General features: G+C 39.7%; 2 protein-coding genes across 4 annotated transcripts in view; one reads left to right on the top strand and one right to left on the bottom strand.

The window, feature by feature from the left end:
- Window positions 1–1,519: 1,519 nt before the first annotated feature.
- On the bottom strand, window positions 1,520–5,200 carry LOC311069028 (leukocyte elastase inhibitor-like). Its single transcript, XM_084091953.1, has 8 exons — window positions 5,137–5,200; window positions 4,957–5,011; window positions 4,569–4,743; window positions 3,030–3,167; window positions 2,765–2,882; window positions 2,502–2,644; window positions 2,153–2,320; window positions 1,520–2,060 (listed from the first exon to the last, which is right to left on the bottom strand). Exons 3-8 carry the CDS (start codon window positions 4,734–4,736, stop codon window positions 1,653–1,655), a joined length of 1,143 nt encoding a protein of 380 aa, XP_083948079.1. The 5' UTR covers window positions 4,737–4,743; window positions 4,957–5,011; window positions 5,137–5,200; the 3' UTR covers window positions 1,520–1,652.
- Window positions 5,201–10,731: 5,531 nt separating this feature from the next.
- Window positions 10,732–26,126, top strand: part of mylk4b (myosin light chain kinase family, member 4b) — a 32,865-nt gene continuing 17,470 nt past the window's right edge. The window contains exons 1-2 of one of the 3 annotated variants that reach the window (XM_084091433.1): window positions 10,732–10,945; window positions 16,716–16,946. In XM_084091433.1, the coding sequence (XP_083947559.1) occupies window positions 16,818–16,946 (129 nt within the window). In that variant the 5' untranslated portion in view covers window positions 10,732–10,945; window positions 16,716–16,817. Of the gene's footprint in view, window positions 10,946–16,715; window positions 16,947–23,901; window positions 24,578–26,126 lie in introns of those variants that run through there. The other 2 variants (XM_084091432.1, XM_084091431.1) reach the window with 2 other exon arrangements.

Here is a 26,126-nt window from a genome sequence, read left to right on the forward strand (position 1 = left end):
CAATATTATATAATGTTAGTATTTCTTGCTGTCTATAATTAAGCTGAATAAAGAAGCATTGCATTAATGCTTTACAGTAATAACCATTTCATTCCCATCACACCATGGGAATGAAAAAACAAAACAAAATGCTGAACAAAAAATGCTTTTATTTTCTTTATGAACAATTATTATTTTATTTGTTTGGTGTGAAATGTATTTAATGATCCATTTCCATTCAGTGTAACTAAACACTTAGAAAGCAGCAGTGGTATGATTTACAGAAACAGGTTCTCTCACTTTGCGTAGGCTAATGCAAATTTGAATCCAGTGCAGTCGGAAAATCTGATTGACTTCTGAAGTTCGTGAATAGGCTAATGTATTTTAAAATAGAAGTGAGACTGAAATTAATAGCACCAATAGTAATACAATACTAATACCTTCGCCATGACTGATGATGGCACTGCTGCAAATACAACCCAAAACATCAGCAGTGAATACCATTGTGTAACCATCTTTCAATTCACTTATAAATGTATTATAAACGAAGTCCTTTCTTCGTAATTCAGTTGTCCTCTTATTTGTTTCTTAAGCTCCCTACTGCATACGTTTATAAAGTATTGTAGGCTACGTTATAATATTAACTGGATGTTCTAAAAGGTGTGGTTAAGCTCTAAAATGTTCAAGAATGTGTTTAATAGCCTATTGCACTGTGTGCATTGATTTGCGACACAAAAAGGGCGTGTCCCAATCAGTGGGCGGTTTTCAACCTCTGTACCTGACTTTACTAAAATCATGAAAGCTCATCCCTAAACCAAGCCCTAGTGGGTTAAAGCAAATCAGGTAATGCGGTTGCATTGGACTGCATTTGGTCTAAGTGTTCAAATGGGCATGAAGATTTAATGTCTGTTTTGATTGTATATTTGTTTGATTTCAATAAAAAAAGTGACATGAAGACAGCAAGAGTGTAGAACTTTTGATTTCCAGTAGCACTCCCGATGTGAGCTGTATTTACACATTTTTAATGTCAATACTTTGCACATACATGTCTAAATGTCTGTTCAGAAGTCCCTATGTAACGGATGACAAAATGTGCTTCTATTTAATGTAATAAAAAGCAGTTGCAAACGTTTTACAAAATACACATGCCCTACTCATCTCTGCAGCAATTCAATATGCAACACTTATCGTTTTATTCCAAATTGTATGTAATAGGCCTATCTAATTAATTTACCTTGCACTGCAAAGTTTCCCTGACATCTCATTATTTCTGTGCATAATGAATGATGGGATACGCTTGATCTCAAAAAGTGGTATTAGAGAATGTGTTGATTTAGTGCGTGTCTCAGCTGTATTATCCATTTTTTAGCAAACAGAAACATTAGCCTGCTTAATGACTGTATTTTGATTTACTTTTTGTCTCGGCTAGCAAATTTGCACAAAACAATACTGTGATAGTCTTAAAAGCATTATGAAAAATGTGTTGAAAATGTATTGCATTGAGAGCCATCATTTTCCATAAAAAGTGTTAATTTCTAAATGTGTGTATTTCAAGTAAATCCATTATCTTTGTGTTGTGGTGCTTCCTCTTAAAAACCGAACACACAAGATGTGAATTATTTAATAATAGTATTTATTGTTTATATTTTGGTGTTAAGACAGCCATCACAAATTTAAGATGGTCCTCTGAATCTGCCAAAGAAGAGGATGCTGTTGGTGGGGTTGTGCCTGATGTAGAATAAGAACGGGTGATCTGCCATGAAGTGCTCTTCTCGAAGCATACAGAAGTTCACAATGGCTGCTGTTGCTGCTGCCGCCTCTGTGCCTTCTTCATTCACATCAACAAATGCCTTATGGGCCACTGCTGAAATGAAGAGGCCACCCTGACTGCTCATGCCTGTCAGATCAGCCTTTCCTTCCAGGAAAACAGAAGTCATCCCCATCCCCATCAATGTTTCTGCTAAGGAGCTCTCAACCTCCAGTTTGAACTTTGGCAAATAGACTATGATATCTGTCTGGGTGTCCATATTGTTTCTGTTGGTCCATTCATGAAGCTTGTCAAGGGTCAACTCACTCTCCAGCTGTCAAACACACAAAATAATACTGTTGAGTCTCCGAACATACAAGATACCAAATATAATCAAGAAGATCAGTACTAAAACATTTAGCCAACCTTCAGAAGAGGGTCAGAGCCATCCTGAGTTTCCTCAGGAAGAAGGATCAACATGCTGAGCTCCTCCTTCACGTATGGCAACTCCAGCACTTGCAAGCGGTGCTCATAGATGTAGTTGAAGGGGAACTTTTTCTTCTGGTTCATCATTTGCACTGGTTGGCTCTCATTCTGATAAAAGACAGATACATGTGGAAATGAAAGAGTGAACAGGAAGAATATGACTCTCTGTCAAGGTATGATGTAGTACATCAAGTGTAAGGACGTACCATTGCAGTTGTACAATATTTTGCAAACAGACTTTGATTTTGATTCAGCAGAGAAATGTTTCTGTGTTAAATAAGAATTGCACCTGGTTTATTTTAAATGGCATTTCTTTAGTGTCTTGAGCATTAAATCTCTGCAGCCAGTTCCCTTTGAAGTAGATGGCATTAACCAGAGCTAGTCTGGTCATTCCAGTCACCATTCCTGGTTTGAGAAGATCTCTGATTTTATCTGAAAAACACAAGTTTGTGTTTCTGACTTCACATCTGTGACTTTTTAAAAAGGTTTTCTAGCAACAAGTCTAAACGAATTATTTTATCCAAAATAGAACTGTATAACTGTTCTTCTCACTCTCAGTCTGCTCTTCCACCCATTTGTTAATGAGCTGTCTTGACTTGTCCGATGCTCCAATGAAGTCCACAGCCTGAAGGTCAGCGTGGTACAGCTTCAGGGTGGACTCCAAATACTCCTGCAGGACACATGACAACACATTCAGCAAAAAAGAGGCCTCAAGAAAGACCTTGAGATTAGAAAGTTAAACTATAATGAAGCCAAAATGTTACATATCTTGGATTAGCCTCAAAATGTCTCATTGTTAAAGGCAGAATGGTCTCACAGGTAAGAAGCTGAAGGTTTTCTCTCCATAAAGGCGGTTGGCCAGTTTGAGGATGTAGGAGGCTGATGGACTGTTGATCGATGAGGTGAGGGTCTCAAAATGAGAGTGAACATCAGAGACAGAACTGAAAGACAAAACCTGCACAGAGAAATACTTTTTAAATAATAATACATCACAATTTTGGCATTGTGATATATGCCAATAGTATGAGTGTAAAAGTTTTTCAGCACACGTATATTAACTGTGTTTGTTTACACAGGAGAGGCTTTGCATATAATATTTTACACTACTGGCATATTATCATAGATTTCTCTTTTATTCAAAACAAAAACATGCCTGAAAGACTAAGCTACAAGTATGCACTGAAGAGCCTGTTCTGAGCACATTTATTGAAAGGAATAACTAAATCAAAGATTTCATATAATTTTCATTGAAGTTTGTGGTCCGTTGTCAAGACAGGAATGTATTATCTAAATGAGTGTAATTAAAACAAATACATGCAACATGCTGAGGATTGTTGGCCAAGTTGGCCTTTGTGGCTACAATCTGGAACATTTTATTCTAGGTCCATTTTAGTTGATTTTTCTTTAGTATTTTGAGGCAAGCTTCTTCTAAAAGAGCCACTGGTGGAGAGTGAGAGTGCAGCTGTTATCATTTGTTTACATTTATTTACATACTTCACCTCTCCCTCTCTCTGTTGAGTCAGTCGCTCACTGGTTATATCACAATCTGCATGCACTCTTTGGCCAATAAAATGTTCTGCTGTATTTAATCTATAAAAGTTAATACTTTGCATTCAGTATTGAAGTGAATTGTAGTCTAAGCATATTCAAAAACCTTCTAAAAGACTAAAAACATCTTATTGACAATGTATTCAGTCAGCATAGACACTGTGTTCATACAAAGAACATTGCCATTTTCTAATATGCAGTCAATATGTAACCGCAGTGACTAGTTCTTACCAAATACTTCTATCATGAATTTATTAGCTTATAGTAGGGAACTGAACTCAAAGAGAGCACGGTTTGCTTTGGAAATTGTAATGAGATGGCCACATCAACATGAATGATGAACTGAAATGTCAGGAAGAATAATGATAATTCAAAGAAACTCAAAGTTACACAGGAAAAATGCCGTAATGTTTTCTCAACCCTAATTAAAACTAATTTATTAATGAAATCATTCTCAAATCACTTTTAAAATAATTATCAGGCTCTATGAGAATGAAATTTATCCCCACCCCCACCGAATCGGTGTAACTCACTGGGTAACCATTGCATAACTGTGTGCCATTGTTTGAATATGATAAATGCATCTCTGTACTAAGCTCAAACCGTGTTTAATCTGACATCTGGGCCTCACCCCATTTTTTCAATCATAGGGTTGTTTTTCTCTGTCTTGTTTTGGGTTGTGTTTTTGTTTTCAAGCAGGATTTCCCAGTCACCAATTTTGCGTAATAACTTGTAGATTCACAATTACAAAAATTCGTTGGAAACCCTCACAGCCCTTGCTTGGTCTCCTGCCGCCTATACATCATACCTTTGCCATTTCTTTGGATGTGTCTCCTCGGGCTCCTAAGTAAACCATGCTGAGCGCTGCGCTGATGCTCAATGGGGAAAAGAACATGTTTGCCTCGGCGTTGCTCGCGCTCAGAGCCCGATAGAGATCCAGAGCGAAGAGACTGTTAGCACGAGCGACACCCTCCATGATGATACTGCAAAAAGAGCCCAAGTATTATGATAGAACCATAGTTTATCCCATCGTTACAATAGCGCTTCTGACAAAACAATTAGCCTACGAGTCAGATAACCTGTCAGGGAAACGCGGAAGTCGTACATTAGTGTTCATTATGGGAAACAAAACTGCAGTTCTGTGCGCCATTTTTTAGACACACATATATTTATTGATTAAATAGCCTATTACTTACATTTAATGAAAGATGCTTGTCCCAAACGTACGTCTGTGTGAGAGAGAAACCTGCCCTAGAGTCATGCGATATAAATGATCAGCAACGCCCATAATTAGCAGGAAAAAAACTAGAGAAGCAAACTGCAGAAGTTGGACATAACAGGTGAGTCAGTCTCACACTCATCCGCCCTTTTATTACCTTTTCATATGCTTCCCTTATTTTATTGCATGATTTCCAGCCAAGTTCAAAAGTGAATAAAACATTTTTTGGAATGGTTGTGTGCTTTCTTTGGAGAGACAGAAAGAGAGCGAGAGCGAGTGAGAGAGTGGACAATAGGAGATAGACTTTATGTTTTGTCAGCAACACAACGCAGATGCATTCAATGAATGTGACTGTGTGAATGCTCTGGACTAATCAGTTGGACTTTGTACATAAAGGCTGAGTCACACAGTTGGATCAGAGGTTCTGCGCAATAAAACCGTCAAAGGCCTTTCACAATAGCTGTGTTAGTCAGAAATGCTTCTTCCGTCAAGTGTTTTTCAGCCTATCAAAATGGTTCTTTGTTTTTTATTGATCTATTTGGCATAGATTGATTTATTCAGGATACCCGAGGTTTATACCTTAAGAGATAACATCATTTGGCAGGATAAGGAATTATGAATGAAAGAGTTGACCTCACTATTAATGCACATATAGCCCACAGATTGAGCAACTGAATTCATTGCTCAATCGACATTGCTCTGTTAACTTAAGGTTGGACCTATAGCCTACACACACACACACACACATTCTTGTAGATCTCTTTTTGTAGATCAACATTCATTGAAACAATACTATCTCTAGCTCCTTACCTTATTCACTTACAGGACTCCCTTGAGACTGTGTCTCAATGGGACTTTTCTTGTTTAAATAAAGGTTATACTACCCTAACCCAGGGGTGTCAAACTCAGTTCCTGGAGGGCCACTGTCCTGCAGAGTTTAGCTCCAACCAGCTCCAAAAACACCTGCCTGGAAGTTTCTAGTAATCCTGAAGACCTTGATTAGCTGGATCAGGTGTGTTTAATTAGGGTTGAAGCTAAACTCTTTAGGGTTGTGGCCCTCCAGGAACTGAGTTTGACACCCCTGCCCTATAACCCATACCTAACTAACTGCCTAACCCGAACCCTTACCCTAAACATATACCCTTAATAAAAGTCTTTACCATCAAACCGGCCTTTAAAGGGGTCTCAGAATAGTTTGGGATCAGTAAGACTATGTTTTTGAAAGAAGTATCTCAGCTCAAAGCTGCATTTATTTATATATGCCTATATATAAACAGTAAAAACAGTGATAATGTGTCTTAAGTTTCACATTCATGATCCTTCAGAAACCATTCTAATATGCTGATTTGGTGCTCAATAAACATTTCTTATTATTATCAATATTGAAAACCATTGTGCTGCTGAATGTTTTTTTTTATTATCTTTTTGAGGATGTATTGATAAATAGAAAAAGTTCAAAAGAACAGCAATTTCAGTTTTGATCAATTTACCTTGCTGAATTAAACTAATTTCTATAATTGTTTTATCTTAACCTACATTATTCAGCAATTATACAGTCTACTAAACAAAACAGCTGAAAACCCTTTGATTGTGAACAATAATTATTTTTAAGAGCTGAGTAGACGGAGTACTGTAATTTAAATATATAGCCTACATATTTAATATGCAAAGTAGTGAATTGGGTGCACACTGCACAGAATGCTTGAGGACTCAACAGCAGCACATAAATTAGCCTACAGTGGAAAATAAATTACAAGGAAGGGATTAGGCTTGCTGTGGTAGTCAGCTCAGCCGAAACACCGATTACAACACTTGCCCACCACGGCAAGTGAGAGTGAACAGCACCAGGATTCCACAACCTGAATTAACCCCCTGAGTTTCTGAGATGAGAGAAATCAGGGGAGAACAAACTGTTGATCAGCTATCCAGGTTTCTGGGCTCACAGCCTCAAGCACATATGAACGACCTGACTGTGAATGCATTACCTCTAGCGGCCTCCAGTGGCCACTCAAACAAGGTAATGTCGGCATACCACCATGTACAACGAACCACATACAACAGGTGTAACTGTGGATGTATAAGAGGAAGCTGTCTGAAAGGGATGTCCAGGTACTAACCCGGACTGTATCCATAAAACATAAAACCACAGCTGCCCAACTCACTGCAGAATTAAATGCGCACTTCGGCTCTCCTGTTTCCACCAAAACAGTTAATCGGGAGCTCCACAGAGTCAATATTCATGGTCAGTGTTTTGGAGTGGAGAAGCACCAAAGAGGCTTAACACCCACACTGTTGCTGCTCAGAGTGAAAGCATAGGGTGATGGTGAAGGTTTGGGCTACAATATCATGACATTCCCTATTGTGCTTGATAGCCACTTCACTGCCAAATAACTATTTTGACCATGTGCTCCTAATGGTTCAAACATTGTACCCTAAAGGGGGTGCTGTGTATCAGCATGATAATGCACCAATACACACAGCAAGACTTGTGACAGTTGAACATGTCCCATAGCCTGCACAGAAACAAGTTTGGGGTACCACTTTGGGGTATTTTTGAGGAGTGAGTCAGAAAATGTTTTCCTCCACCAGCATCACATAGTGACCTGGCCACTGTTCTGGAAAAGGAATGCTTCAAAATCCCTCAGGCCACTGTTAAGGACTGTCATTCCCAAGGCGAATTGATGCTGTAAAAGGAGGCTGTTCACCATAGTAATAAAGTATTGTCTTCTAAAACCAGGTGTTTCCGTTTCATTCAGTTTCATCCAGCCACTGTAGATGTTTTTGTACGTCGCAGGCAGACAATCACTCACTTACAAACATACACACACACACACATACAAACACAAACCATTGCTGCTCTTGAATTACACACAGACAGCAGCACTTACTTGGACGTCAGAATGAGGTTTAAATAAAACTCATCTTGTCAGCAACATGGTTTGCTGTTTCCACACCTCACACTGCATGCATACTTTCTCCAGAGTGTGTGTATGTGTGTGAGTGTGTGTGGCCTGGTAAACCCTATTATGGGGACAAAATGTCCACACAAAGATGGCAATATTCAAAATCCAAAATCCTTGTCCCTGAGGGGACATTTTTTGGTCCCAATGAGGAAAACAGCTTATAAATCATACTAAGTGATTTTTTTTGAAAGGTTTAGGGGTAGTGTTAGAAAACACGTGTGTGTGTGTGTGTGTGTGTGTGTGTGTGTGTGTGTGTGTGTGTGTGTGTGTGTGCGTGTGCGCGCGCGTGTGTGTGTGTGTGTGTGTGTGTGTTTGGCATTAATTAGCCATATAGTGTGTCCTCAGAAGTCAGCTAAATATGACAACCTCCCTTTGGGGGCATCCCCAATTAGAAAACTGATTCATAAATAAAGCAAATAATGTTTTTCTCTGATGATACAAAATATTTTCTGCTAGAGTTAAGTTTTGGAAAATGATTCATGTGTAATAATAAGCTTCATGTAAAACAATAGCAGTCTACGGTATGTCCTCATTTAGATAGCTAACTAATTCGGTAGGCTATATACATGTGAGAGGAGAGAGATTTAGTCAGGAGGGACTAAAGGGTATAATTTGGCTCCCTGGAAGTGAGGGAGGAATGGTTGGCTATGAAAATGCTGTATGTAACATTGCTCAGTGGCTGACAGACAGGCAGGCACAAACATACACATCAGCTTCCTAAGTGTACCAAACATCTGCAAATGTACTGAAACACTTTCCCCACCAACACACAGACAGACAGAGATACACCCTGACACATGCACTTTCCTTGACCCCATTCCCAAAACATCTGAAGAGATGATGTTGCAATTATAATAATAATTATTAAATCATAAATAATCAAATAATATATACATTATGTAAATATAAATGAAATATTTTTAGTTTTCTGTTATGATTATAAAAGCATGTGACCGTGAAACTTTAGAACCTTTTTAAATGCCTTACATGCTCATACAGGTTTATGAAAGGACACGGGCAGCTGCAGTTTGACTTTGATCCTGCTATTTTCAATGAGAGCACAATCCATCATATACAACAGCACAAGTGCAAGCTCATAGCATAGCTAACCCATATTCCAACACAATAAAGGAATCTTTATAGCTTTAATCACAAACACCAAGTAAGAAGAGATCATCAACCGTCTTAAATAAGCCAAGGAGAACAGAATTTGACATGGTTCTTCTGTCTGTTGGTCTGTCCCTTTTCATTGCACTAGATTTTCCATTCTCAGAATTATTATTTATCTGCAGATGTGGATTTGCCATATTGCCTAATGGGTGTTAAACCTTGAACAGTATTATTAAAACAGCATTTTTGGAAAAGAAAGTGCACACTTAAGTCTTAAGCCACGTACACACTGTTAAGTTTCAGGAGTGACAACCGTATGGAGAGAGAATTGTGTCTTTATTACATGCGAGAAAATAAATGATCTGAGAGAAAAAAAAAAAGTTTGAGAGAAAAAGTTATCACACTGATAGCAAAAAAGCATTTCATGAGAGAAAAAAAAAATATTTGAGAGAAAAAGTTTTCATACCAATAGCAAGAGTTTTTTTCAAAGTATTTTGAGAGAGATTTTTTTTCTCAGAAATAATTTTTAAAAATTCAGATTTATATATTTTTTTGTTCTATGAGAAAATACTTTCTCTCAAAACTTTTTTTAGTCTCAAATATTATTCTTTTTTGCTATTGGTATGAAAACTTTTTCTCTCAAATATTATTTTTTTCTCTCATGAAATGCTTTTTTGCTATCAGTGTGATAACTTTTTCTCTCAAACTTTTTTTTTCTCTCTCAGATCATTTATTTTCTCGCATGTAATAAAGACACAATTCTCTCTCCATACAACCGCATTTAAATGGGGGAATGAATTATCGTTCCATGTTTGCTGATTTGCTTGCAAGATCTGGCAACACGAATGAGTCAAGGCTCGTGTGCTACTTTCCCTCTGATTTCTTCTTGCACTGCACAGACGAGAGACACATCTCTGATGTATTTTAACGTTCATCTAAACGTTGCATCTCTCATAAATCTCGTCGTACGTCATTAACTAGTTCGGTTCCGTACACACTGCGTAGATTTTTTGTAGCTTAATGCACTCCAGTAAATTACTGAACTGTGTGTGTACAGAACAGGATTAAGCACTAAAAGGTGAACTGATAACCGAATTTAACTGCAGTTCGTGGTCATAGACTTAGTCCATTAGGTGGTTTCAATCACAGCTGAAGGCTATAAATAATATCAGTGACAAGACAAAGGTTTATTAGACTTCACAAAGCTAGGGAGCAGGTGCTTTAGACTGAATTTTCTCTAAATGTAGTATAGATAAATAGTATTGCCATTAAACATTTCAGTTAATAGGCTACTACTTACAAATAATATTTTTTTTCAAAGTCACTGACTTCACTTCTCGTCAGTAAATTCTTTCACCATCGTCATGCTATTTGATTAATCAAAATGTAAGAATTTATGGGGTATTTTTTTATGAATTGGTGTGTTTTTTAAAATAAGTATACTGGATATCTTTACTCTAAGATTTTGTACTTTGTTTGGGTTTGTTGGCTTTTACGGTCATGAAATTGCACAAGCACACACATAGGAAAGGGGAACACATGGCACTGAAATTCCAACACCCTCTACAATAACGTTTAACCCCCTTCCCACTCCCTGCCCTTCTGTTACACCCCACACCCCTCCACCCCCACCTCACATTTACACTTTGACTTGTCTCTGACTTTGCTGACCCGTTTCCACATCCCACAGACTCTCTCTCCTTCCTTATTTTACTGTGTGCCACTTATACAGTGTATACTATGGAGACAAGACACCATGTTTTATGCTGTTCACAGATTTATGGATAAACATATTTGATATAGAGTATATAGAATGTGTTTTACAACAAAAGGAAGAAAAAAGGAAAAGCCGACTTGTGACTTGGGAGCGACTTGTTGAACGCCTCATTGAATGTAAGTGGAAAACAAATAACATTTTGTATGGTATCAGTGTGATATTCTAAATATGCAACAATACTGTAATTAAATATGCTTTAATTGAATGAACAGCTGCTGTAATGTTGCATTAACAAGCCTGTACATTTAGCATGCCTAATGATGAACTATCAAGGTGCATTTGTGTCAATAAATGTTTGTGTTTAATCTATTGGTGTAAGTGGAAAGTGCATTGTAGTATGTGTAATTTTACACTGCACGGTTATTACCATGAGGCAGCTGCAAAAGTGATGGTGTTGATACAAGATCTGAGATTAAATGTTCCCTGGTCCGTCTGAGTATGAGGACAAAATGGCTCCACAAAATTTTATAGTCATCATATTTATTGTCATTTTACAACAGACATCAAGACATTCCTTCTGAATTTACTATGAATATTACAGGTTCCTGACCAAAACCCAATGTGAAATATTCTTTATTTGTGCTGTAGTTACGTCTATTGGTCTTGCTGTATGGAAGCAAAGCTTTAAAGAAACAAGTCCTGGCTTCAAAACTCAAATGTTTCTCCTAACATATGTTATCAAGTGAAAACTGTCAGTCAAAAATAATTAAGAAGAAGTGACGTCAAAGAAGCTATGTTCCAAGAAACAGCCTGCCAAAATCTCACTGAGTTCTTGGCTGGGTGGGGGTTAATGTAATGATATATTCTCATAGGGACCATATCAAAAGAACATCCTAACTCTAGAATCTAATCTGTTTAACAAACACGACAATTTCATTTAGTAGGCCTATCTAATTTAGGACAAATTCCCTATAGAGATGTAATTTGATGATTAAAAAAATAACTTAAATGGATAGTTCACCCAAAAATGAAAATTTGCTGTTAATTTATCCACCCTCAGGCCATCCAAGAAGTAACGTTATGTCATTTTTTCTTCATCAGTTGAACAGTAAAGAAGTTTTTAGCTGATGGTGATTTGTATAATGTAAGTCAATACTGTCATATTGAGAGTCAAAAAAACATGCTACAGCTTACAGGCAAAACAAAATTAATACGGAGGTCTGAAGCGAAACGATCGGTTTGTGCAAGAAACTGAACATTAGTTATAACAACATTATTGCCTGTAATCCACAGTCTCGGCAAACGGTCCTGAGCGCACAGCACTCTGAAGCACGAGCTTCCTGTCGCAAAATGACGTATGCGGGATCAAATCAAAAACTCACACATGAGCTGACTCTGTGTTTGTTTACAACAGAGATGGAGGACAGACGCGTGTGTTGTGTTGTTCATCAAAATCGTACTTACTTGTGCTTATACTGAATGTAGCAACCTATATATATGCCTGATCTCAATCGGGAAGATTGACTTTTCACAGATTCTAAACTTTTGAGCTCCCGCGCATATGTCATAATGTGACCGGAAGCTCGCACTGCAAAATGCCATGAACGCACACAGGACCGTTTCCGTTTGTTGAGGCGCTGTCAAAAGAGCTTAGTGCTGTCACTGATTATATATTTTTCATCCAAAGCATCACTGAAATATATATATATTTTTTGTTTATTTACATTAAAGTTATGTTCAAATCTATTTTCTCTCTTACTGTTATATTTTCAATGATTCAATAACATTAAAGTTAAAAGTACAATCTGTAATTTGTTCGCGCCAGAGGTCGCATTTTCAAAACAAAAACAAAGGCGAAGCTTGATGACTATGAAGGAGAGTGGAACGATGGGAGATGTCGTTTTCACCATCCAGAGATGTATGGAATTCACAAATCATATAAATTAGGCTATATATCAGCTAATAAATTTGTTTTATTAGCCTGTTACTATAATATGTGACTATTTGTCAAATTATTTGGTGGGTTAAAAGTACATTTGAACAAACCCACAGTATTTGCAAGTAATGGCTAAATATTTTTGTGAAACACATACTGTATTTAATTTCACTGCCATATGCTTGGTCACCAGACTTGATTAAAAGCATTACTGAAGTACAAAGAAAGTTCAATATAACTATGTGTGTACAATAAATATTATTTGTTTACCTGTCTATTAAAACACATGCGAGAACAGAGTCTCTGTCAAGTCCAAGTTTGTCGTGAAGCTCTCTCCATCTCGAAAACGCCACACCGATATTGATCCAATTGTTTTATTTCATACATTTATTTCGTTTTAATAATCGTGAACCACGAAGACTGAACGACACAACAGCGGCCTGCGCGATATTGTATCATAGATATGTATAGATTGCTCATTAGTGGATTACGCTTATTGAAACGGCCGCTAATGAGTGATCTATGTATTATAACTATGATTTCTACAAGCGGAAACCGAGGATAGCGCAGATATTACGTGATTGATATGCGACAATGACAAGGGACGAGCCATTATTTAAAACTGGAATTTCTCTGGATTTACAAATCCTTGGGAACTTTTGGGATAATGTAAGTACACAACTGCATGAAATACTGTATATCACACTGTGCAAGTGGTTTTTGAATATTTTAATACAGAAATCTTACAAATATATAATTTTTAGTTAAATTATTTAGTAGTCAGAGGTTTTTTTTATTTTTTAAAGGGGGCGTGACCAAAAAAATTGAAAACCACTGAAATACACTATCACACACTCAGTTTATGGACTGCCAGGCAGAAAGCATCTCAAAAGGCTGAATGGCTTGATCACAATGAATCTGATCACTTGTTATTTTACTGTTCACAAAAGATAGGGCTATGATCGGTGTGATATCTCAGGACAGTTATTTCAGTGATATCTTTCAGAGAGTATAGTTTTGTTACTATTTCCATAAAATAGCCTACCCAACATCACTATTTAAAGAGATAAACAAAAAACAACAACAACGTAATATTATACAAATGATAAATGCTGGCACAAACATATTATTTTGTTTGGTTAGTATCTCGGTATGTTCTGACAGAGAGTCAAAGAGTTTGCCTTTCATCACTAAGCCGTTCAAAGCCCTTTAATTGAGACTCTGTAACACTGCACCAGAGAATATGAAAGCAAGGCTAAGACCACAGTACATAGTCACGCACTCATTGCTCTGTACAGGACAAAACACCAACAAAATTGTCCACTATGAACATAACTGGGGGGGTGGGGGGTGTGGGGGGGGGGGCAATAAGTCAGCAATACTTGTTTTTTTAGAACAAATCCAAATCATAGGAGTTTTTTTAGGATTTGTTTGACTCCATATCAAAGTATTATGGAAAGAGACCTAAAGTGAACCTAAAATACAATGTGACATAAGGTATCCCTACTAATAGAGAGGACACAGTCAGAACCAACATTCTTATTTCATTCTAGGGAATAATGCTTGACCACAGGCGCCAGAGCTGATTGAGGCTTGTGTCTGGTTTGAAAATAGAGCGTTTTTCTTGTTGTTGGGGTGTCCCAGCTCCAGGGGAATCACTCCACTCTATGACTTTCTGTTATCCTAGGGCATGCAGATGGATCAACATGCTATGCACAGAATGGCATCTCAACTGATCCCTTGGAAACAGAACAACACACTTAGTTCCTATCAGAGTATGTTGAGCTAGAGCTGATCTGAATGATAGAGATAGAGCTGTCTAAATGCAGCTTGGATCATTGGTGACAGATATAGTGCATAAACTGAGTTATGTGAAGAGAGACTTTTGGAGTCACAGTATTTATTTATTTTTTGTCACATTGTAAAAGTACTTACCTTTAAACAAGACATAATAATTGATGATAATTATTTGAACTATGCATTTTTCAAAAGCAGTATGGACAAACGTCTTTCAAAATAAGGATCACCACCTGGGCCAAGTGCATAAAGTCAAATGCGCAAAATGACCACCCAACCCCCATAAAGCTGCTTATAGCTGCTCACCCTAAACATTACCCATCCCAGATGTCAGCACTGACCTGCACCTGCTCACTGACCCAAAACACATAACCATGAACTCATACATAGACATAACATGACACATTTCCTACCAATCTGTTCTTGTGTGTAATGAAATCCAGAAAAACAACAGACTTTCTACCTTTATGTCTAAATAAAGATGCTTAGATTATTGGACTATTAATATATCCACCTTATTATTTTGCAATGTGGAAGTAAGCTATTTTCTGTGAACGTGTGAGACTTCTGATTCATTAGTCACTATAGATAAATAAATAACTAAAATAATAACAAAGTGCATGAAACAGTAAAACTATTTGCGCACCAAACCAGTGTGTTTATAATTTCAACAATACATTAAAAACAATATGGTAAGAAATAGCTGACGAATGACGGATGACGGAAGCCAGACACATAGGTGCGTCCCAATTCAAGTGCATATGCACTATGCCGTTTTATAGTAGTGTGAGTGTGTTCACACTGAAAATTCCATATAGAAAAAGTGCACTTTAAATACCCGAATGATGCACTTAATTAACCAACAAAACAAATGGGTGTTTCTCAAATGTAAGGCTGCATTCCTAGTTTAGTCCTTCTAAGGCTTGTAGGCTAGTGTCCTCCTCAGCATTAAAGGGATGGTTTTGAGTAAAATCAACCTAGGGTCCTTTGCACCATGACCTCGAGCCAAACACGCCCCAGAAAAAGCCTTTTTTCCCTTGGTCGAACATTATTAAATTTAGAGCTTATTTAGAGATATCAGCCGAATGGCTTAGTGCAGGCACTAACGGATCCAAGGATGTATCTCGTAAATTACCCCACTAATAATGCCCAGAATGGTACCAAACTTCTACAGTAGTACAAATAAGTTCTGTACTCATAAAACGAGGCATTGGAAAGTTTGTAAGTACATCAGGAGTTTATTTAAATAACACTTGCCTGATGGATCATGCTACTGCTAACCTGGACGTCGAGGTCATTTCCGTGATATGGGAAAAGCACGTAAAACTCCAGGCAGAAAGCGATGCATTTATTTACTGTTAGTTGTAACGAGTGTTTTGTGTACTTCGCTGTGTATGTTGTTGATAATGAAAGGGATAACGTTAGAGAGAGAAGTTATGGATAAGACTTTAATGTGCACTTCTCATACTGTGTTTATTCAGCTCTTACAGTGATTTTCTGGAGTAAAACTAACGCTTCATCATTTGTGTGATGTACAATAAACTTAATTGAAATCATCAGTATATTTTTGGCCATCATTCGGAAGGGGTCTGCTACAGCAGGCTTGTAATAGAGGATAAAAGAAGGTGAAAATACGTTATAACAGTAATTAAACTAAAATATACCTGTTCTATCTCCATACAGCATATATTCTCTGATTCTATGGGCACTGAGAGTTTCTGTTTTGATATTATCATTCTGTGAGATGAGATTGTCCTGCCACTGAGCATGAGCTCGTGAAGCTCCGCCCTCTGTGCGACAGCAACAGCTCATTTGCATTTAAAGGGATACACAATAAAACGATGTGTTTCTCTGAGCCCCAAATTGTGACAATTTAAACATGCTGTAAAAAATGATCTGTTTGGTATTTTGAGCTAAAACTTCACACTCTGGGGACATCAGAGACTTATTTTACATCTTGTGAAAAGGGGCATAATAGGTGCCCTTTAAACAATGTGGAACAGGACGTGAAAATGATAACTGCGTCAGGCTGAAACTACTAGCAAAAAAACACTCGCGTCACGCTTGGCGCTGCATTGCAAAAAGTACACTGATGACCTACTTCTTCCGCTTAGGCTACTAAAATTAACATGTACCACCCAACTCCCCCCTGACTGATTTGTTACTTTTTTTTATTTCAAAAATGTTACTTTTTTCTCTTCTACTATTTTCAGCTCAGAAGACAAAACCAAGTTTACTGCCGACAGGAAGAGGAGGGGTGTTAGGTCCAGTTAAACCACCACTGCCCATGCACTGCATTTCTTAACAACAGAGCCATGGGGGAGGAATCACATGTCAAGGAGCTTGATGTGGGTCAACTTGCCGTTTTTGGGCACCTTGAACGAGTAGAAAGAATGCGTTGCTACTGGGAGCTCAAACATGTCCAACTAAAGACTCTAGAGCAGGTAACTCCAACAGATATGTTAGACACACACGTCATAGGTGTACACACTAGCGTTTAAAAGTTTGGGGTCAGAAAGATTTTTTAAAAGAAATAACATATTAAACTGATCACAAGTGGCATTTATAATGTTACAAAATATTTATATTTTCTGCTGTTTAAATGCTGTTCTTTTGATGTTTCTAATTATAAAAGAATCCGGAAAAAATTTATTACTGTTTCCACAAATGTATTAAGCATCACAACTGTTTTTATCATTGATAATAATAAAAGGGAGGGAGGGTCGGCCCCTCCTTGGAACTGCTAACCTTATCGTGGTGGAGGGGTTTGAGTACCCGAATGATCCTAGGAGCTATGTTGTCCGGGACTATATGCCCCTGGTAGGGTCTCCCAAGGCAAACAGGTCCTAGGTGACGGGTCAGACTAAGAACGGTTCAGAAGCCCATTATAAGACACAATCAATCAATGAGCCAGGCCCGGGGTTGGGGCTCGCATGCCCACAGGAGGACGGCCCCACATCACTCCTTCGGGCTGAGCCCGGCCGGGCCCAGCCCGAAGGAGTGATGTCGCATGCCCACAGGTGGACGGCCCCACATCACTCCTTCGGGCTGAGCCCGGCCGGGCCCAGCCCGAAGGAGTGATGTGGGGCCGTCCTCCTGTGGGCTCACCACCTGCAGGAGGGACCGTAAGGGGCCGGTGCATAGTGGATCGGGCAGTAGTCGAAGGCGAGGGCCTCGATAACCCGATCTCTGGACATGGAAACTGGCTTTAAGGACGTGGAATGTTACCTCACTTGCGGGGAAGGAGCCTGAGCTTGTGCAGGAGGTTGAGAGGTACCGACTAGAGATAGTCGGGCTCACCTCCATGCACATCTTGGGCTCTGGAACCACACTCCTTGAGAGAGGCTGGACTCTCTACCACTCTGGAGTTGCCCATGGTGAGAGATGGCGGGCTGGTGTGGGTTTGCTTATAGCCCCCCAGCTCAGCCGCCATGTGTTGGAGTTCACCCCGGTGAACCAGAGGGTCGCTCCCCTGCGCCTTCGGGTCGGGGACAAGTCTCTCACTGTCGTGTGTGCCTACGGGCCGAACGGCAGTGCAGAGTACCCGGCCCTCTTGGAGTCTCTGGGAGGGGAGCTGGAAAGTGCTCCGACTGGGGACTCCATCGTTCTACTGGGGGACTTTAACGCCCACGTGAGCAGTGACAGTTACACCTGGAGGGGCGTGATTGGGATGAACGGCCCCCCTGATCTGAACCCGAGCGGCGTTCTGTTATTGGACTTCTGTGCTAGTCACAGCTTGTCCATAACGAACACCATGTTCAAGCATAAGGGTGTCCAGGACACCCTATTCCGGAGGTTGATGATCCACTTTGTGGTCATTTCATCCGACCTCCGGCCGTATGTCTTGGACACTTGGGTGAAGAGAGGGGCGGAGCTGTCAACTGATCACCACCTGGTGGTGAGTTGGATCCGATGGCGGGGGAGGAAGCTGGACAGACTCGGCAGACCCAAACGTACTGTGAGGGTCTGTTGGGAACGTTTGGCCAAGTCCCCTGTCAAAATCGGGCCTGGTAGGGGACATGTCTTCCATTGAGGAAGCAGAGGCTGAGGGCTCAGAGGGGTACTCGTCCATCACCCAAGCTGAAGTCACAAAGTTAGTTAAGAAGCTCCTCGGAGATCCGAGTACCTCAAGTCTCTGGATGTTGTGGAGCTGTCTTGGCTGACACGCCTCTGCACCATTGCGTGGCGGTCGGGGACAGTACTTCTGGACTGGCAGACCGGGGTGGTGGTCCATCTTTTCAAGAAAGGGGACTGTAGGGTGTGTTCCAACTACAGGGGGATCACACTTCTTAGCCTCTCCGGGAAAGTCTATTCCAGGGTACTGGAGAGGAGAATTCAGCCCATAGTCGAGTTCAGGAGGAACTGTGTGGTTTTCGTTCACGGTCGTGGAACACTGGACCAGCTCTGTACCCTCTCCAGGGGGCTGGAGGGTTCATGGGAGTTTGCCCAACCAATCCACATGTGCTATGTGGATTTGGAGAAGGCATTCGACTGTGTCCCTTGTGGCGTCCTGTGGAGGGTGCTCTGGGAGTATGGGGTCCGGGGCCCTCTGTTAAGGGCTGTCCGGTCCCTGTACAACACCCTGTGGTTCGCATTGCCGGCAGTAAGTCAGACTTGTTCCCGGTGTATGTTGGACTCCGGCAGGGCTGCCCTATGTCACCGGTTCTGGTCATAATTTTTATGGACAGAATTTCTAGGCGCAGCCAGGGGCCGGAGGGTTTCCGGGTTGGGGACCACACGATTTCATCCCTGCTTTTTGCGGATGATGTTGTCATGTTGGCCTCATCAGACCAGGACCAGCTTCAGCTTGCACTGGGACAGTTTGCAACCGAGTGTGAAGCGGCTGGGATGAGAATTAGCACCTCCAAGTACAAGGCCATGGTTCTCAGTCAGAAAAGGGTGGCTTGCTTGCTTCAGGTTGGTGGAGAGTTCCTGCCTCAAGTGGAGGAGTTCAAGTATCTTGGGGTCTTGTTCACGAGTGAGGGAATGATGGAATGATCGACAGACGGATCGGTGCAGCTTCAACAGTAATGCGGTCGATGTTCCAGTCTGTCGTGGTGAAGAAAGAGCTGAGCTGCAAGGCGAAGCTCTCGATTTACCGGTCGATCTACGTTCCTACACTCACCTATGGTCATGAGCTGTGGGTCATGACCGAAAGGACAAGATCCCAGATACAGGCGGCCAAAATGAGCTTTCTCCACAGAGTGGCTGGGCGCTCCCTTAGAGATAGGGTGAGGAGCTCTGCCACTCGGGAGGAGCTCAGAGTAAAGCCGCTGCTCCTCCACATCGAGAGGCGCCAGCTGAGGTGGCTCGGGCATCTGTTCCAGATGCCTCCAGGACGCCTTCCCTGGGAGGTGTTCCGGGCGCGACCCACCGGGAGGAAGACCTAGGACACGCTAGGGGGATTATGTCTCCCGGCTGGCCTGGGAACGCCTCGGTATTCCCCCGGAAGAGCTGGAGGAAGTGTCTAGGGAGAGGGGAGTGTGGATGTCTCTGCTTAGACTGCTGCCCCCACGACCCGGCCCCGGATAAGCGGAAGAAGATAGATGGATAATAATAAGAAATGTTACTTGAGAACCAAATCAGCATATTAGAATGAATTCTGAAGGATCATGTGACACTGTAATGACTGCTAAAAATTCAGCTTTGCCATCACAGGAAAAAATTACATTTTAAAATGTACTCAAATAGAAAACAGTCATTTTAAATTGTAATAATATTTCACAATATTACTGTTTTTGATAAAATAGATTGAGCTTTGGTAAGCATAAGAGATTTCTTTCAAAAACATAATAAAATCTTTCCTCATTTTTTTTTAAATGGTAGTGTATAAGCCAGGGTGAAATTGCTAATTGTGCATTATTTCAGCTAGTTGTGTTGTGCTGTTTTAAATGTGCCCATAGAGGGGGCTGTATCATCATGGATCACACCCATTATATCTGAAGAAATTTTCTGTTTCTGTTTACAAACTGATGACATATTGTCTGGGGTATTTGACAGCATGCTACAGTTAATTTGAAAATAACTATCAAGTTTTATGCTTTTTCACTTACTAGCTGATCCATGGGAATTTTTTAGAGATTGGACATGGTCATGTACAATAAACGTGCTGTTGGCACTGTGAATGCTTACTGACCGTCCAGGAGGGGGTGACAGTTCATGAAATATTTTACTGCATTGCTTGCTGACTCACTAGGCTAGGGCTTTGAAATCTAACAGTATGTCTTGTGACTACACTTAAGACATTTCTTATAAAGTATGAATGATCATGTTTGAGACTATCTATCATCTATATATTTGTTAGTATATAGGATTATATATCATCTATCCATTTGTTATTTTACCAATCATTAAACTGAATAATAATGTTATGGGGTAACAGTTCAGGAACTAAGGAACAGATGTTTTAAAGAAGACCCGGAGTCAGAATTATAATAAATTGAAGAAACGTTTTACTGAAGATAGTTTGCAGTTTCATCAGCAGAAGTCAGCTTTAAGACAGAAGTTCGTAGGCCCTACACCAAGGTCTAAGCTACCTCCTTACTTCAGGTTGCAGTTTCTGATTGGCTAAGAACACAAATAGTCTAAGCAAATTTCCACACATAGATAAATAGGAGAGTATGTCACCATTAGTCAAGATAGTTGTCACACGATTCCTAGATTTAGGTCTGCGGTGACCTCGGAGGTCGGAGAAAGGCGTTTTCGGGTCAGTTGTTGCATGCCGAAGTGTCCCATAGCTCCTATACAAGACCTGCACAGAACATCCAACGCACACACAAAAGCCTGAGCTAGCTATCATCAGGACAAACTACCAAAACATACTGATAATACATTCCCTGATAATACATTCATTTTGACAGCCATAATATATATATATATATATATATATATATATATATATATATATAGGGCCGTCTATGTAATGTGTACGATTATGCGAGGGCTGCGAGGGTTCAAAAGTGAGTGCACCCCTCACATTTCAGCAAACATTTTAGTATATCTTCTCAAGTGACAATACTACAGAAATGAAACTTGGATATATTTTAGAGTAGTCAATGTGCTGCTTGTATAGCAGTTTATATTTACTGTCCTGAAAATAATAATTTACTGAAAATAACTCAATATACAGCTGGCAACAACAGTGAGTACACCCTAAGTGATAATAGCTGTACGTCGTTTAACCATGCAAAGCCACATGTCCTATTCATCATTTTCATGTTTTTCTCTGCTTGACAGGACCATACAAATTTGTGTATCTTGTATTAGAGCAGTTAAAATTTGTGCTTTGAGTACAATTCTCTCATACTGACCACTGGATGTTCAACATTGCACCTCATTGCAAAGAACTCTCTAAGGATTTGAGAATTAGAATTGTTGCTCTCCAAGGCTATAAGAAGATTGGTAACACCCTGAAACTCAGAGCCGGACAGTAACGGAGTACATTTACTTGAGTACAGTACTTAAGTACAATTTTGAGGGATCTGTACTTTACTCGAGTATCATTTTTGGGGAGTACTCATGACTTTACTCAAGTACATTTGAGAGGCAAATATTGTACTCTTTACTCCACTACATTTCTATCCATAACTGTGAGTACCCGTTACTTCTTCTAAAAAAAAAAAAGGAAAAAAGAAACATCTCGGAAACCCTCAATTTGTTGTTTCCCTCTCAAATGTGATTGGATTGTGCAGGCGCCACTGATTGGGACAGCCTATCAGCAATCACCTTCAGCTTTCCGCCAAAGTCAACTCCATGGTCAGATTTAGATAAGAGACGAAACCATGGGCGAAAAAATGGATGAAGACGCAGCAGGTCCATCCCGGGAGCGATATTTTTTTTTCCCAGGATGGTAGGGGAAGACTCATGAATATTCATTAGGGAAGTCATCCCTGATTGGTCTTAACCCCAGTGACAGGTAGGTTTAGGGGCGGGGTTAGGGAGGTCATAAGACCCCCATGGGTAGGTTTAGGGGTAGGTCATCAGACCAATCAGGGATGACTTCCCTAATGAATATTCATGAGTCTTCCCCTACCATCCTGGGAATGTGCCAACCCGTGGCCCCACCTCGCCAGACTATTTAAACTTTCTGAACAAGTTAATGATAGTTTTCGCTTCAAGTGTTTGCTGTGTTTACCAATGTAAGCACTGTGGCAGTAGTAATGCAATATTTAGAAAATGTACTCTTGTACTCTTGATACTCAAGTACTTTTAAAAACAAGTACTTTAGTACTTTTACTTAAGTAGACATCTGACTGTAGTACTTTTACTTGTACTTGAGTAAAATTTAGCAAGGGGTATCTGTACTTTTACTCAAGTAATGTAGCTGTGTACTCTGTCCGCCTCTGCTGAAACTGAGTTACAGTACAGGCCAGGGTCATACAGAGATTTTCCAAGACGGGTTCCACTTGGAACAGGCCTCGCAAGGGTCAATCAAGAGTCCTCATGCTGTGCGTCAGGTGCAGAAGCTGGCTTCAAAAACAGACGCATGAGTGCTGCCAGCAATGCTTTAGACGTTGCAGAAGCGGAAGGTCAGCTTGTCAGTGCTCAGACCATACGGCACACACTGCAACAAGTCAGTTTGCATGGCCGTCGTCCCAGAAGGAAACCTCTTCTGAGCCTGGCTCACAAGAAAGCCCGCAGACAGTTTGCTGAAAGCAACCTGTCCAAGAGCATGAATTACCGGAACCATGTCCTGTGGTCTGATGAAACTAAGATAAACTTGTTTGGCTCAGATGGTGTCCAGCATGTGTCGCGTCGCCCTGGTAAGGAGTACCAAGAAAATTGTGCCTTGCCTACAGTCAAGCATGGTGGTGGTAGCATCATAGTCTGGGGCTGCATGAGTGCTGCTGGTACTGGGGAGCTGCGCTTCATTGAGGAAAACATGGATTCCAACATGTACTGTGACATTCTGAAGCAGCACATGATGCCCTCCCTTCAGAAACTGGGTCAAACGGCATGATAACGACCCCAAACACACCGCCAAGATGACAACTGCCTTGCTGAGGAAGCTGAAGGTGAAGATGATGGAGTGATGGAACTCTATTGAGCACCTGTGGGGCGTCCTCAAGCGAAGATGGACAGTAAATATATACAAGCAGCACATTGAAATGTATTATACATATATATATATATATATATATATATATATATATATATATATATATATACATATATATATCAGTGTATATTTTATATTTCTGTGTATTGTGACTGTGTGCCAGATGACCTATAGGTTGCAAAGCAAAGTCAGATAGGAGTAATCTAAGAACTGCAGTCTATTTAAATCAGATTGCTACTGTTACGGTTTACCCCCCAACATGTCTCATCACTTTGTGAGTGTGAGTGCACAGCCTTGGTAGCTGTGAGTGTGTGCTTGAATGTCAGCGTGCACGTGCGCATATCTCTAGTCTGATTATAGTAGTCACACATGCTGAGAACCCATGACAAGTTGCCGTTTCTCTTTAAAATGTTCTGAAGTAGGCTATCAGTGGACCTGAGATAGGCTGAGTATGCTGCTGTCTATGGGCTGTAGCTATATGTGATGTGTCAGATTATACAGGCCACGTGTAATTCGCCCCATTGTGAGTGTGTGAGTGAGCACTTTAAGTGCTGTGTCTAACGTTAAAGGATACACCGAGTTCTGCTAACTGTTGCCGTGGAGCCAGAGTTCCACCTGTCCGCCTCTCGTCTCGCTGACTGACAGATGTTTTGCTCCTCATACGGGGAGCGTTCTCTCTCCCGTTTACCCATGTCTCTCCTTTGCTGTGACAGCCCACCTTTCGTAATCTGTAGCTCGCCTGGAGAGCTGATGTCAACAACCGGACCGGCGTTAAAAGAAAGAGAGAGAGAGAGCTAAACAAAGTTAAGGAGTTTAAAAAAGAAAAAGCAACGGTTGTAAGAAGGCTTGCTTGGTGTGAATGCAGTTGCCATGGAGAACTTCTTGCAGGATAAGGATTTCTGGATTGTAGGAAGTGTGTGTTTGGTTGCATCCATCCTATGGAGACGATTTTGGAATTTATTTACATACAAGAGGAAAAGAGACACTTCTCCAGAAAGTGCATCTATTGACATTCAGGTAAAACTCATGAATATATCCAAAACTGACATTAAAAAATTATGTTATGTGCTAATCCACACTTAGTTGTATTAAATGAAAATGCTATTTATATGCGGTTATAAAGCACTTTTTCATCTATGTGAATTATCTTGAATAATCCATAATATCAATCAATCAATCCTTATCTATCTATCTATCTATCTGTCTATCTATCTATATAGAAAGAGAGAGCTAAAGAATCATGTGACACTGAAGACTGGAGTAGTGGCTGATGTATTAAAATAGAAAACCATTATTTTCAATTGTAATAATATTTCACAATATTACTTTTTTTTTCTTTTTCTTTTTTCTTTTATCAAATAAATGCAGGCTTAATGAGCTTTAGAGATTTCTTTTAAAAACATTAAAAATAGTAATGTTTCCAAACTTTTGACTGGTACTGATATATATATATAAATTAAAAAAAAAAAAAGATAGATAGATAGATAGATAGATAGATAGATAGATTGTTGGTTCCTGACAGTAGTGCGATGTGTAAAGAAAATATAGAACATAAAATTTTGAACTAAATTGTACGTAATTTTCCAACTAATTTTCTACTAAGCATTATATAATACAGTGATGCAGTAATAACATTATTATGAATGTAGGCCTATTTAATTGAGTATTTCAGAAAATCTTTTAGACTTTTTAGACTTTTAGACTGGGGGTTAGGGTTAGAGATCCTGGGTTATCTGAGAGTCTGGCTGGGGGGTCGTGGTTGAAAACACCTGCCGTAAATGGATGAACCTATGATACTCAGAAGAAATAGATCTTAACGCTAAATAAAATAATGTGATTGATGTGTCCATTACAAAGATTCCTCTGGGTTATATATAAGTAAATGTGTAAATTTTATTTTGATTTGAAATTGATTATCTTTGTACTTTTTCACAGAGCAGCCAGTTTTGCTGATACTGATTATAATGCACAGGACTTGTGGAACAAGTGGACAGGACACTGACTTGAAAACAAGCATATGTTTTGTGACATAACATGACATTGTATGAACCTAAGAATCCCCAAAAGACACTTAACCTGAGTTTAAAAGTATAGCTACACACTTAATAAATCAATTAATAAACCACTGAGTAAACACAATTATTATAGTAATATTTTGAAACAATGAAATGACCAAACTGCACTGTTAATACCTAGAGTGAAAAGTGAAACGTAGAAGAGAGTACATGTAAAAGGAGTAAAGTTGTACAGTGATCCACTGTCTTCGTTCTCTCGTGTTAGTTTTTGACACCGTTGTAATTTCAATTATCTGCCCTGCTACCCAAGTGGCATTTGGAACAACATGTGTCTCAACTACAAACATTAGTGTTGCTTTCATAGTACATGAGGTAATTATAACCATGACTTATTATTGGTAGCCATGCTAGTTGTTTGCTTTTTACAGTTTGTAGAAAAAAATTAGTAAAGGGAGTGAAAATAGAAACTTTTTTTACCCATCAAGTTCTTTGAAAATGTAACTATCTATCTCAGGGGCCCTCTAAATCCACTTTCCTGCAGAGTTTACCTC

The sequence above is a fragment of the Abramis brama genome, assembly GCF_963993115.1.
Source record: "Abramis brama genome assembly, chromosome: 18".
Lineage (NCBI taxonomy): Eukaryota > Metazoa > Chordata > Actinopteri > Cypriniformes > Leuciscidae > Abramis > Abramis brama.

Bases quoted from the DNA above. Each gene is read 5' to 3' on its own strand.
- LOC311069028 (XM_084091953.1), bottom strand. From the start codon at position 4,736: ATGGAGGGTGTCGCTCGTGCTAACAGTCTCTTCGCTCTGGATCTCTAT. The intron at 2,883-3,029 runs GTGAGACCATTC...TGTGTCCTGCAG, and splicing joins AAACCTTCAGCTTCTTACCT to GAGTATTTGGAGTCCACCCT. The intron at 2,321-2,501 runs GTGCAATTCTTA...GTCTTTTATCAG, and splicing joins TGCCATTTAAAATAAACCAG to AATGAGAGCCAACCAGTGCA.